Source organism: Macaca fascicularis, chromosome 11 (assembly GCF_037993035.2).
Source record: "Macaca fascicularis isolate 582-1 chromosome 11, T2T-MFA8v1.1".
Classification (NCBI taxonomy): Eukaryota; Metazoa; Chordata; class Mammalia; order Primates; family Cercopithecidae; genus Macaca; species Macaca fascicularis.
In genome coordinates this window covers 102,807,080-102,820,621 of record NC_088385.1, presented here as the reverse complement: position 1 = coordinate 102,820,621, position 13,542 = coordinate 102,807,080, and the positions used below count along the sequence as shown (strand labels likewise).

The 13,542-nt window shown below is 44.9% G+C and overlaps 1 protein-coding gene across 3 annotated transcripts in view; it reads left to right on the top strand.

Moving 5' to 3' along the window:
* The window catches only part of NTN4 (netrin 4), a 122,234-nt gene that overhangs the window by 122 nt on the left and 108,570 nt on the right, over nucleotides 1-13,542 (top strand). Inside the window, exons 1-2 of one of the 3 annotated variants that reach the window (XM_005571903.4) lie at nucleotides 269-781; nucleotides 3,562-4,091. In XM_005571903.4, the coding sequence (XP_005571960.3) occupies nucleotides 727-781; nucleotides 3,562-4,091 (585 nt within the window). In that variant the 5' untranslated portion in view covers nucleotides 269-726. Of the gene's footprint in view, nucleotides 1-268; nucleotides 1,251-3,561; nucleotides 4,092-13,542 lie in introns of those variants that run through there. The other 2 variants (XM_005571904.5, XM_005571905.5) reach the window with 2 other exon arrangements.

Here is a 13,542-nt window from a genome sequence, read left to right as displayed (position 1 = left end):
GCCGGGAGGGGGGCCAGGGCAGCCGAGGGCCGGCCTGAGGCGACCGGGACCAGCGGGCAGCTGGGCAGCGGGGGCGCCGGTCAGGGCGCGGGGAACCCCTCCTCGGGCGGCAGCGGCGGCGGCGATCCGGCCTCGAGGGCTGCACCGCCCGGGCTGTCAAGCGTGGGGGGCGGGCGGGAGGAAGGGGTGGAGGTGCGAGGGGAGGAGGGCTGGCACCGGAGCGCTGCGGCGTCGGTGCAATAAAAATGCATCGCATGGAACTGCCGGTGGAGAAGGACCGGACGGAGCCGGGGCAGCCAGAGGAGGTGGGAAAAGCGGAGGAGGACGCCCAGGAGGAGGCGGCAGCTGCGGCGGCCGGGAAGTGAAAGGTCTCGCAAAGTTCAGCGGCGGCTGCTGGCGCCGAGCCCCGGGCTACCGGCGGACGAGCCCGCAGGGCCGCTCCGCGGGGCAGCGCGGCCAGGCCGGCTATGGTCCCGGGGCTCCCGTCGACCCCCAGGTGCCCGGGACCCGCCAGGCCGGTGCGCGAGGGTCACCCCACCTCCCCGCGCGGTCCTGGCCCCTGGCTTCCCGCTGCCGGCGCCCGCTGACCGAGCCCGGCGCCCCAGGAGGAGGAAGAAACCAGGGCCCCGGTCCTTCCCGAGAACGGCGGCGCTTCATCCCGCAGCCCAGAGGTCTCGGCTCCCTCCCGCACCCGCCCGGCCCGGCTGCTCCCGGCTCCTCCCGGCCATGGGGAGCTGCGCGCGGCTGCTGCTGCTCTGGGGCTGCACGGTGGTGGCCGCAGGTGGGTGGTGACGCGGCGGGGCCCCCACCCCTTTCCTCGCTGCTTCTCTAACCCATCTCGGGACTCGGAGGTGCAGGGGAGCCGGGGCTGCGAGCGCAGAGCGCGGCTCCCGAGGGTGAAATGAGTGGCCATGTTCCGCCTCCGTTCCCCTGGGCTCCGCACTTCCAAATACTATTGATTTATTTTTACAACTGGGATACACACGCGCTTGGATAACCAGATATCCTAGGTGCGCCCTGCCGGGGATACTGCGACCGGGGTTTCTTTCTCAGTTTGGCTTGTTAAAAAACTGCTTTTCCACTTGGTGAGGGAACAAAGGACCCAGCTCGCCATCCCCCGGCACTTCATGGCCTAAGGAATGATGAGGAGGGGTGGCCCAGCGACCCTGGGCGCGCGTGGGCCGGGGCCGGTCTCTGGTGGAGGCCGATCGCTGGCGTCCCTGACCTGGTGCTGGGTACTAGAGAACCAGGTAAGGACACCTGGGGCAGAGCTGAGCGCCCTCTCCCCGGAGCAGTGACTGGAACGCAGTGGGACTCCTGGCTTGGACGATAGGTGGTGATCACCCTGGGCTTGCACTGAGCTGGCTGGCCGCCCCTGGGGAATTGGTACCCTGGCCGAAACTCTGCGGGAGGTCAGAGGCGGGTCTGCTCCCTGGCTCGGTAACTGGACAACCGGTGGAGGCGTCGGCAGATGCCCTCTCCCTCCCACTCCCATCCTGGCTTTCTTGGGCTGCCCTAGGCCACCGGCTCCTGGCTCGTCGTTTCTGTATTCGGGAGCCCCTTCTGCTCCTCTCCCTCCCTCTTGCGGGTCACCTGGCTTCCAGTTAGGCGTAAGCGCAGCCCTGTAGGTGAGGGGGAGAGATGTGAGGGAGTCTACAGACATCCACTCTCTCGTGCGGATCTCGTCAGAAAGGGGAGCCTGGGCTAGAGAGACACGCAGGTGGCTACAGAACATTTTCGCACGCATCTCCTCCCTTGGGCTTCCACTCTTCCCTGAGGGCCGCTGGCACCCAGCAAAATCCAGGCTTTCCAGTCTGCATCCCAAACCAGTCCGAGTCACAGGAGCATCCTTAGTATCATTGAATAGTCACTCGAGAGACTCCAAGTATTTTGCCCCACAGATTGTTTATCTGGCTCAAATCTTTTCCGGACTTAGGAGTTTAGGGGCATTTAAAATTATTGGATATTTTTCCCGGGTACATATTAAAGGCCTAAGATTTTACTTTAAGTCTTGCACTCTTAAAAGATGAGCTTTAAAAAATCTTTTCCGTCTCAAACCATATTATGACAAAAACATGCAAGCCATTGAAAGGTTGTAAATAAACATCACAAGGCAAGTGTTTCAAGTCAAAAATACTTGTACAGGCAGTATATGATTTTCCCCGAAATTTTTTACAGGTGAGTCATAGCACATTGTGTGTTTGTGTGATTCTGGCCACAAGCAACTGTTGCCCCAGCTAATGAGAAAAGTAGCAAACAGAACCCAGGCATCATGCACACTTTAATTTGACATTTAAAAAATAACGCCTAAGGAAGCCCTTTAGTTGCAAGGCTATGTGGGGTTGGCCATTGTCAGTGTGTGAAATGTCTCTGTTGCAGCCTAAGCTGTCATTTGGCCTCCTCCAATCCTTACTGTGATAACAGTTCAGAGGTACTGCTTCTTAAGAAGCAGAAACATTCAATTAGCTGGAATTTAGGGCTTGATTTCCTTTTCCCTCTTTTCCCCTCTGTTTTAACCTTTAAAATAGATGATTTTTGCTTAAGGTATTCATAATTAAAATGCCAAACCCAAATCAAAGGATTATAGTATGTAGTCAGAATGTTAATAAGTGGATAATATTTATCATTTTAAGTCATTTTAAAACATTGAAGTCTGTTGGACCTTTGGGAGGAAGAGTGTGTTTTTTAAAGAAGGTGTTTTAGTTCACAGATAATATTTAAAGGTGCTGTTAGTGGCTGCCAGACTGTAGACACTCTCCTGTTAAGCAAACAGTTGACTACTGTATAACCTGCCACAGGTAGAAACCCTGAAGAGACAGCATGTAAAATAAGCTTTTCTGCCATTTGGCAGTTCAGAGTTTTTTTCTTAGTTATGTTTACGTAATGTTAGAAATTGATAGTGCACATCTGAACTCCAAAGGTCTCTAGCTTTGCCTCCCCCTAAATGAGGACCTATCATATATTTATTAAATATCTCATATTGCTTTTCCTAGGGAATTTATCCCTTCACTGGCTTAAAAATGTAAAGAAAATAGAATTCCACATTTCCTTCTAAATGCATTCTCATAATAAACATGTTAAATCATGTGAAGGACTCATATTAAATTTGAAAGACTAACTTAGGTGGTCTTAAAAACATTATAGTTTTTCTATAGTCATGACTTCAAAAACACATCAATGTATTTGAAATACAGAAAACAGTTATAAGGCAAAGTACTTGAAAAGTTTTAGGCCAATAATCTTCACCCTGGTGGTTCTATTTTTCCTCCTCTTGTCCTCTGCCTAAAGTGTTTGTTTCTCTGATGTGAATTTTACATCTGAACATAAAAAGCAAACACGCACACACCCACACACACTCGCACACTCGTACATGAATGCATTGTGAATGCAGAACAGTGTTCATACTCAGACATGAACATGGTGGAGCACAGCAGAATTTTCCATTTATTGAAAGTCTCAAGCACTTTTGGGGAGATCCTTGACTGTTGTCGATGGACTAGGTGGACAAAAGAGCTTTCCAGATGGGTTTGTCTTGCATCATGTGTGCTTTCCCTTTCTTAGGACTGAGTGGAGTAGCTGGAGCGAGTTCCCGCTGTGAAAAAGCCTGCAACCCTCGGATGGGAAATTTGGCTTTGGGGCGAAAACTCTGGGCAGACACCACCTGCGGTCAGAATGCTACCGAACTGTACTGCTTCTACAGTGAGAACACGGATCTGACTTGTCGGCAGCCCAAATGTGACAAGTGCAATGCTGCCCATCCTCACCTGGCTCACCTGCCATCTGCCATGGCAGACTCGTCCTTCCGGTTTCCTCGCACGTGGTGGCAGTCTGCGGAGGATGTGCACAGAGAAAAGATCCAGTTAGACCTGGAAGCTGAATTCTACTTCACTCACCTAATTATGGTGTTCAAGTCCCCCAGGCCGGCTGCCATGGTGCTGGACCGCTCCCAGGACTTTGGGAGAACATGGAAGCCTTATAAGTACTTCGCGACTAACTGCTCTGCTACATTTGGCCTGGAAGATGACGTTGGCAAGAAGGGAGCTATTTGTACTTCTAAATACTCCAGTCCTTTTCCATGCACTGGAGGAGAGGTAAGGGCACCTGTTTAACTCTACACTGTAAGTAAGATAGAAAAATGTTACCAGCCCACATTTTTTTTAAAGCATGAAGCTATACTTGTAGCAACATGAATGAAATTAGAATTTTTCATGAGCTTTATTTGTCATAAATTATTTCTCACCCTTACGTATGAATGTGTAGTCATTTTCAAGCAGATCACCCACTGGCTGGGTTTAAGTCAGTATTCTAAGATTCCAATTTTTCACACTATAAAAAAAGAGCAGATACAAATCATCACTCTAGAGGCTCCTCATTGCTTTAGTTCTCGGGACTACTTACCGTGCTTCTGAAGGGGGAAGAGTTACTGAGACAGTCTGTTCCTGGAGCCCACAGGGGTATCTTCCTGATACTGTTAATATAAATAGGAAGTCAATAAAAACAAAGCCAAGAAAGAAAAAAACATCTGTTTGTCAGAAGGATACTTTTGTATGACAGTAGCAAACAAATGAAAGTAGTTTCTTTTAACAAACAAAGGTTCTTCTGGGCTCACAGACACGTGAATTTCAGCTTAGGCCATCTTAAACTCATTCTGCAAAACAGCCTCCTTAGCTACTGATCCAATTTCCATGTGGAATGTTTTCTCTTTAATATTCCCTTCTCCTAAGGGAGAAACAGGTCTTTTTTGAGCTCTTCTTAACTTTTACGGCAGTACCTTGAAAGGCTGCCCCCAACCCTCAGGTGTATGAGAACAGAGAAAACCGAATGAAAGCAGATTAAGAGAATATAATACTTCAATAAGTAGATGAAGAAACACTGATTCAGGAAAAAGAGAAGAGAGTATAATCATTCTAATTCTGGTCCATGTCATGAATATACAGACTAGATAAGTGGCTTTCAACTGGGGTGATTTTTGGTCCCACTTCCCTGGGGACATTGGGACATTTGGCAATATCTGGAGACATTTTTGCTAGGGGGAGGAACACCACTGGCATCTAGTGGGGGGATGCCAGGGATGATGCTCAACCTCAGACAATGTACAAAATAGCACTTCCCACCCCATCCCCAACCAAAAATTATCTAGCTCAAAATGTCAATGTACCGAGGTTGAGACAGCCTGGGCTAGGCATACATCCAATACATGGATCACCATGGCTACAGAAACTAGGATAAGCACTCTTCCAGCATCCTTTATGTAACTATTCTCAGACTTCCCAGGTAGTTGTGTATAATCAGCATGTATTGACCCCCTCAGGCACTGTATTCAATGCTACTAATTCTGCTTTTGGTGTGGTATGGGGAGGTGCTTGCCAGGGGCCTGATGAAAAGGTTGGTTTGGGACCTTCTTTCCCCACTTCCATAGATACATGAAGACTTTTGCCATTTTATTCAGCTGCTTCTTCTGTGTGCACCTTGAAGAGACCAGCAAGAATAGTGCTCCTGGCACCAGGACCAGTAGGACATGGTGCAAGCAGCACACCAACTGTTTTCCATTCTTCTTCATGGTCCTCAAAGTTGGCTGAATATTGTAAGCCCATTTGCAACCTGTCATGATGGACATTTTTAAAGATAACAGGACAGGAAAGAGACAGATAAGTCAGACTCATTGTTTTGTTATGTGGAGAACACTTTGTGCTGAAAACAAATGAATGGCTTGAACTCTCAAATTGCTTTGGAATTGATCCTCAGGCTCATATCGGCTCCTTACATCTCAGTGCTACTGGGCCTTGTGTATCTATGAAGTTGCAAAAATACAGTTTTAGTAACCAGATGGCAGGCATGCTCATTTAGCAAATATCACATTGAATTTCTTGCAAATTTATTGCCACAGTCCAGCAATTATTTAAAGATGATTGCAGTAATCTCTACTGGGCCCTGTGTATCTATGAAGTTGCAAAAATACAGTTTGAGTAACCAGATGGCAGGTATGTTCATTTAGCAAATATCACATTGAATTTATTGCAAATTTATTGCAACAGTCCAGCAATTATTTAGAGATGACTACTGTAACTTTGGACTGACCTATATGGATATACAATCTTGTCTTTTTTAAAACCAAACTATTTATTGTCATTAATGTTTATATCAAATTCCAAGCAGATAGAGACTAATATTTATGTAAGTTATTTCAATGTACAGATACCTTCTAAACTTAGTTCGTAAGTGTTTTTAGTTGTAGTTATTATTTTAGCAGACTTTTTCTTTTCTTTTTTGAGACTGAGTCTTGCTCTGTCACCTAGGCTGGAGTGCAGTGGTACAATCTCAGCTCACTGTAGCCTCCGCCTTCGGTGTTCAAGCGAGTCTCCTGCCTCAACCTCCTGAGTAGCTGGGATTACAGGTGCACACTGCCACGCCCAGCTAATTTTTGTATTTTTAGTAGACATGGGGTTTCACCATATGGGCCAGGCTGGTCTTGAACTCCTGACCTAGTGATCCGCCCTCCTTGGCCTGCCAAAGTGCTGGGATTACAGATGTGAGCCACTGCGCCCAGCCTCAGCAGACATATTTTAATGGTAAGAAAAGCATCAAATGTGACCTAGTTCCCTCTTGAGCCTTATTTGCAAGTGTAAAGTGTAAAGAAGTCATAGAATTTCTTCTTTACAGAGGATGGGTTTGGGAACTAATCTTTCTCTCCTGAGTTAAAGGATGGAAGAGTCTTTCTCTAACTCAAGGACCACAGGAAGCCTCCCCAGAAATGATTATTGCCTTCCTCTCCTCTGTCATGTTAGAATATAAATCAGTGCAGCGCTACAAATTTATTTTGCAGTTTCAACTCCATGTCACCAATTTCCATCTTTGAAAATTGTGTGCTCAGAAAAAGAAGCTAGTCAATCTAGTTTAAAAATAAGAAGTCTCAGGTTTCATTTATGGCTTATTTGTAATATTATAGACCTATATTTTCCTCCATTCTATATAAGACTTAAGACTTCTCTAGGTATTATCCTATTTATTAGGCTAGCATAAATATATGCCAGACTTAATTTGTTTCCAATGTTCATTCAGAAATACTGCTTTGGGTTTTGAGAGCCTGGAGCTTCAAGTCTAAGGAGTCAGATACCTCCATCAACAGAGTGGAAGGCACCAGTCATCCAAAAGAGGACTTAAAACATAGGCCCAAAAATTCACCCAGAAGAACACTTTTTAAATAGACATTAAACCTGCTATATAGGAACTTCCTAAACTGCCCAGCTCTTTCAAAGAATGGGGTATGGCTATCCTAAAATGCGTCTCCTTCCCGGGAGATGAGCTTGAGGCTTGAGTTTAAATGATTTGCTGTTAGTTATGTGACAGAACTAGGACCAAGTCACAATTCTTCTGACCTTAGGTCTAGTATTTGTTCCATCAAATCAAGTTCTCTCCCTCTATTAGTGACCCCCAAGAACTACTGGCAGGGAATATCTTCTATCTCCCTCCTCCCTCACTCCCTTAAAGCCATTTGCTGCTATTCATCTGGATATGACATGAAGGTAAAATGGAATTTGCCAAACAGTTTTCTCCTGAGTAGTAATGTCCTCTGAGGTGGTAGTGGTATACTGAGAATAAAATATCCCATTGTTAACTTAGGCTGGGAAACACTGACTGGATTTAACAAATTGAAACATTTATAAATACATTAATATTCTCATTATGTACCCTGTGTCCCCAAATGGGAAATTTAGGATGTGACATTCCTGGACTTATTTGGCTATGAAACCCTTGTTATGCAGAATTTGTTACTATCTTTCAGGACCCTAATGATCCACAGAGCACAGCGTGGGAAATGCTGGGGTGGAGGTTTAAGTGCTCCCAAACCCCTGGTGAAAGGCACAGACAGGCCTGGGGCCAGGCATCCTTGCATATCAATACTCTGTCCATTGGGAGCTTAACCTCCTATGTAGTTGGAGCAGTCAATAATAATAACCTTGAGGCTAACAATGATGGGTTAATTAGGCTTTTTCAGGAAGGAAAAGAAGCACTCTCAGATTACCTCTGTATACAGAAAACACAAGGAAGTGGGGAGATGTAGCAAACCGTCTTAGATGCCACACAGTCAGGCCTCATGAGACCGGAATTGCGATGATCACTGTTAGGAAACAGCATCTGTTCCAGTGTGGCCCAAAAGCAACTCTAAAAGGATGTAGTTATTGTCTCCTTAGAAGTGAGCATGACTTGCTCCCTGCTTTATTAACTCTCTATTAAAAGAACTCTATTCAAAATTGGATAGTAACCAAAGCCCACAGATTTTTAAAATTTTTCTCCAGGGCATTATGAAAATGTACCATTCAAAGGCAGGACTGTAAAGTCAGACAGCAGTACAGAGAAACCAAGAACAGAGGGAGTAGCTGGGTCTCAAAGTAATCGTTGAATAGAAAAGGATTATTGGGCTGGGCACGGTGGCTCACGCCTGTAATCCCAGCGCTTTGAGAGGCAGGCAGATCACCTAAGGTCAGGGGTTCAAGACCAGCCTGGCCAACATGGTGAAACCCTGTCTCTACTAAAAATACAAAAAAAATTAGCCAGGTGTGGTGGCACACACCTGTAATCCCAGCTACTCAGGAAGTTGAGGCACGAGAATTGCTTGAACCTGGGAGGCGGAGGTTGCAGTGAGCCGAGATCACGCCCCTGCACCCCAGCCTGGGTGACAGAGTGAGACTCTGTCTCAAAAAGAAAATAAAAGTAAAGGATTAGTAAAGAGGGTAAGACTTGTATCCGTTTTATTTACCTGTATGTCCCTAGCATTTAGCACATTGCTTGGATCACAGTAGGCAGTCAATACGTCTGTAACTGAATGAATAAATGAGTGATATGACAAGCAGGGAGAAATGAATAAGCCCTGGGCCAGGGATGAGGATCAGAAACCTTGGTTAACGTGGAGAAGATGAGTTTGTAGTCACATGAGATTAGTTATGGTGTGGGAAGGGCAACCAATAGAGGATCTTAAATAATGTTTATTCACCCATTTATTCAAATAATTTTCAAGCTACTATGTGTCAGATCCCATTCCAGGTGGCATGGACATGGCAGCGACCCAAACACATAAAAATCCCGGTACCCATGAACCTCAGATTCTAATGTGGGGATGGGGAGATAGAGAACAAATAGGTAAAATCCATGTTATGTTGGAGTGTGGTAAATACTAAGGAGACAAAACAAAACCGGGCAGGGGATGGGGAATGCTGGCAGAGGAAGGTCTGCTATTTTTCTATTTTTAAAAATTGATTATTACTTTTATTCAATTAAAGCAGAAAAAAGAGAAATGGGGAACATAAACAAACTGAGAAATAGAAGTGACATGGTAAGATGAGAGAGTCAAGCTTAACAATTTTATTTCCAACTTTTAAGTGCAGGGGCACATGTGCAGGATGTGCAGATTTGTTACACAGGTAAACGTGTGCCATAGCAGTTTGCTGCACAGATCATCCTATTGCACAGGATTGGTACTAAGCCCAGCACCATTAGTTATTCTTCCTGATGCTCGCCCTCCTCCCACCCAGGTTTTCTATCTTTAAAACAGATTGAAGGATTTGTGTCTTATAGAAAGGACAGTGACAAGGACCATGAGTTCCTGGCAAGTTTTCATGGGTGAACAAACCCTATAATTAAGGGTCACATTTCTTTCACCTGGTAGGCCTGGGAAAATGATGTTGGATAGTAATTAACCCAACATTCATTGGTAAAAACCCCTTTTGCTAGTGTTCCTTAGAATGAGAGCATTTGAAAAGGAGTCTAAATGTTGTTAATGGAAAAGAATATTACTCATGAGTAATCTGCAGCCTGAAGATAGTTGAAGTGACTTGTCTTCAATTACTCCGCTGAAATCTGTGTTTCCTGACTTCTAGCCCAGTGCTATTTCCACTATACTAAGTTGAAATGCCTTTGTGCCAAGTCAAGTAGCGTGAAAGATACAAAAACTACATACATTCCTTTCCTTCACACTCCTTACAACCTACTGGGTGAGTGAGTAAACATGATAATTTATGGACTGATTCATTAAATTATATGAGATAGTGCATGCTTAATCCCCCAAATACGTTGTGTAGATAATACGCCTTTCAAGATCCAAGTATTCATTTGTCTCCAGGCCATGGAAAGGGCTCTGTTTCAGTATCTTGTGATAAAGTCAGTATGGCATAAGTGTGCAGAAAATGATAAATTACTTAATCATGGTTTTGTGGGCATTTACATTTATGATATGTTAAGCAATATTTGGATTTTTTTTTTTTTTTTTTTTTTTTTTTTTTTTTTTTTTGAGATGGAATCTCCCTCTGTCGCCCAGGCTGGAGGGCAGTGGCGCGATCTCAGCTCACTGCAAGCTCCGCCTCCCAGGTTCACGCCATTCTCCTGCCTCAGCCTCCCGAGTAGCTGGGACTACAGGCGCCGCCACCGCGCTCGGCTAATTTTTTGTATTTTTAGTAGAGACGGGGTTTCACCGTGTTAGCCAGGATGGTCTCTATCTCCTGACTTTGTGATCCGCCGCCCCGTCCTCTCAAAGTGCTGGGATTACAGGCGCCGCCAACGCGCTCGGCTAATTTTTTGTATTTTTAGTAGAGACGAGGTTTCACCGTGTTAGCCAGGATGGTCTCTATCTTCTGACCTTGTGATCCGCCCGCCCCGGCCTCTCAAAGTGCTGGGATTACAGGCGTGAGCCACCGCGCCCGGCCAATATTTGGAATTTCATAAAAGATAAAACAAAGTCGTATATGAGTAGGAATGCTTTCTAAGCACAACTGTTCGGTTAACTACTTGTTGTCTTCCATTGGTGAAATCTGTTCATGCCTATTTCCGCAGTAGCAGTAGTCACAAGTTATGATGGCTGCTAATAGCTATTGAAGCCTTTCCACCTGCCAGGTACTCCCAGTGCACTGCGTCCCTTATTCTCACAAGAAGCTCCTTAGTTAAGCACCAATATTAACTCTCTTTTACAGACAAAGAAACTGAAACCCAGTGAGTTGAAATAACGCAGTCAGAGTCAAATAATAGCTATAATTATTGAGCTAACCTATTCCAGAGCTGGGATTAGTTTGCCTTGAAGTTATTTATATGATTAGGCTTTATTATAACTCCAAATTTTTTTCTTTAAAAAGAGAAAAACTAAAACTAAATTTCTCTGGTAATCAGTAGGTATTGTATACAACATATAGTTTGACTGATAATTTGTAATATGGTGGTATGCACTTTGCATAATAAACAAAGTTTTTTTTACGTTAGATAGAATAAGTATCTATAACAAATGAAGACTCTGCACTTAGTGTTATCCAAGATCATTTAAAATAAGCTGTATGGGAATGAACATCACAGTTCTTCAGTACCACTTAGCATACTTTGTTGTTTGATCGGTTTGGTTTTTGCAGGGAGGGGAAGTACTTTTTCTCTAGTTAGTACCTACTTTAAGTAGTATTTCTAATGAAGTCATCTAACGTATTAATGTTTCGCCTTGCATCATATTTTAAATGTAAGGTGCTAAATAAAGTAAATAAGTAAAATATGTAGAATGTTACATAGTGATAAGTGCAAAAGGAAAAAAAATAAAGCAGAGATGGGTGCTGGTGGGGAGAAGGGGCTTATGTTGAGATGGGGCTCCCAGAGAAAGCCTCATTGAGACTTTCGAATAAGGACCCAAAGGAAAGTAGAGGTGAGTTGTGGACATACATAGAGAAGAGCAAAGGCCTTGAGGAAATCTGCCTGGCACCTTCCAGTCTTCCAGGAGGTTGGTACCAAAGCTCAGGGGTCCAGGTGCAGTGTAGTAGATGAGATCAGAGTGATGGGGAAATGTGGGCATGTGGGCCCTCAAAAAGAGGTGCCCAGGATGACCCAAACTTATGCCTAGATCAATTCAATCCTGTTCATTATTTTTAGCATTCCCTCAAAGGAGCCCCAATTTGAACCATATGTTATTCTGGGCTTACTTATAAAGTCATTTGTTTTTAGTCTGGGTGATATTAGAAGCTATTGGAGGCCGGGCACGGTGGCTCATGCCTATGATCCTAGCACTTTGGGAGGCCAAGGCTGGTGAATCACCTGAGGTCTGGAGTTCGAGACCAGCCTGACCAACATGGTGAAACCCTGTCTCTACTACAAATACAAAAATTAGCCGGGCATGGTGGTGGGTGCCTGAAATTCCAGCTACTAGGGAAGCGGAGGCATGAGAATCACATGAACCCCAGAGGGCGGAGGTTGCAGTGAGCCGAGATCATGCCACTTTACTCCAGCCTGGGCAAACGAGTGAAACTCCATCTCAAAAAAAAACAATAATAATAAAAAAAAAAGCCAATGGTGATTTTGAGATTTTAAGTGGTGGGGTGATATTATCTATTTTTAGTAGGATTACTCTGGCTTGTGTGTTAAGAAAAGACCAAAGAGGGAAGAAGGGTGAGGGAAGAGGCAGGGGGACCATTTAGAATCCTATTGCAATAATTCAGACAAGACTCAATGGTGCATGGGACAGAGGGCAGAGGTAGAAACCGTGAAAAGTGGTTGAATTCTGGATCTATTTTGTTGATAGAACCAACAGCATTTGCTGACAGGTTGGATGTAGAGTGTAAGAGAAAGAAGTAAGTATGTTTTTAGTTTGAGCACCTGGAAGAATGCAGTGGTCATTTACTGAGATGGAGAAGACTTGCCGGGGATCAGATCTGGAGAGGAAGACCAGGAACTCATTTTCAGACATGTTAAGTATGAGTTGCCTTTTAGACATCCACATGGAGATACTTAGGAGGCCACTGGAGTTTAGAGTTCAGAAAAGTGGGCTGGACCAAATATATGTGTGAGATTTAAAGCTATGAAGCTGGATGAGATTGCCAAGGGAGTGAGTATGGATTGAAAAAAGAGAAAGTTCTTGTATTTTTAGTAGAGACAGGGTTTCACTATGTTGGCCAGGCTGGTCTTGAACTCCTGACCTCAGGTGATCCACCCGCCTCAGCCTCTCAAAGTGCAGAGAAATTAGCTGGGCAAGGTGGTGGGCGCCTGTAATCCCAGCTACTCAGGAGGCTGAGGCAGAAGAATCACTTGAACCCAGGAGGTAGAAGTTATAGTGAGCCAAGATCATGCCATTGCACTCAAGCCTGAGCTACAGAGTGAGACTTCATCTCAAAAAAAAAAAAAAAGAGAAAGTTCTAAGAACTGAGCCAAAGGGAGGATTAAACTTAGTCCATTAATGCTGCCATTATTGAAAACACTTTTGCAACTAATCTTGGGTGGACACGGTGGCTCATGCCTATAATCCCACCACTTTGGGAGGCTTAAGTGGGTGGATTGCTTGAGTCCAGGAGTTTGAGACCAGCCTGTGTAACATGGCGAAACCCCCTCTCTACAAAAATTAGCTGGATGTGGTGGCACACACCTGTAGTCCCAGCTACTTGGGAGGCTGAGGTGGGAGGATCACTGAGCCTAGAAAGGCTGAAGCTGCAGTGAACCATGATCACACCACTGCACTCCAGTCTGGGCAACAGAATGAAACCCTGTCTCAAAAAAAAGAAAGAAAACAGATCTCACTAATTTATGGATCCA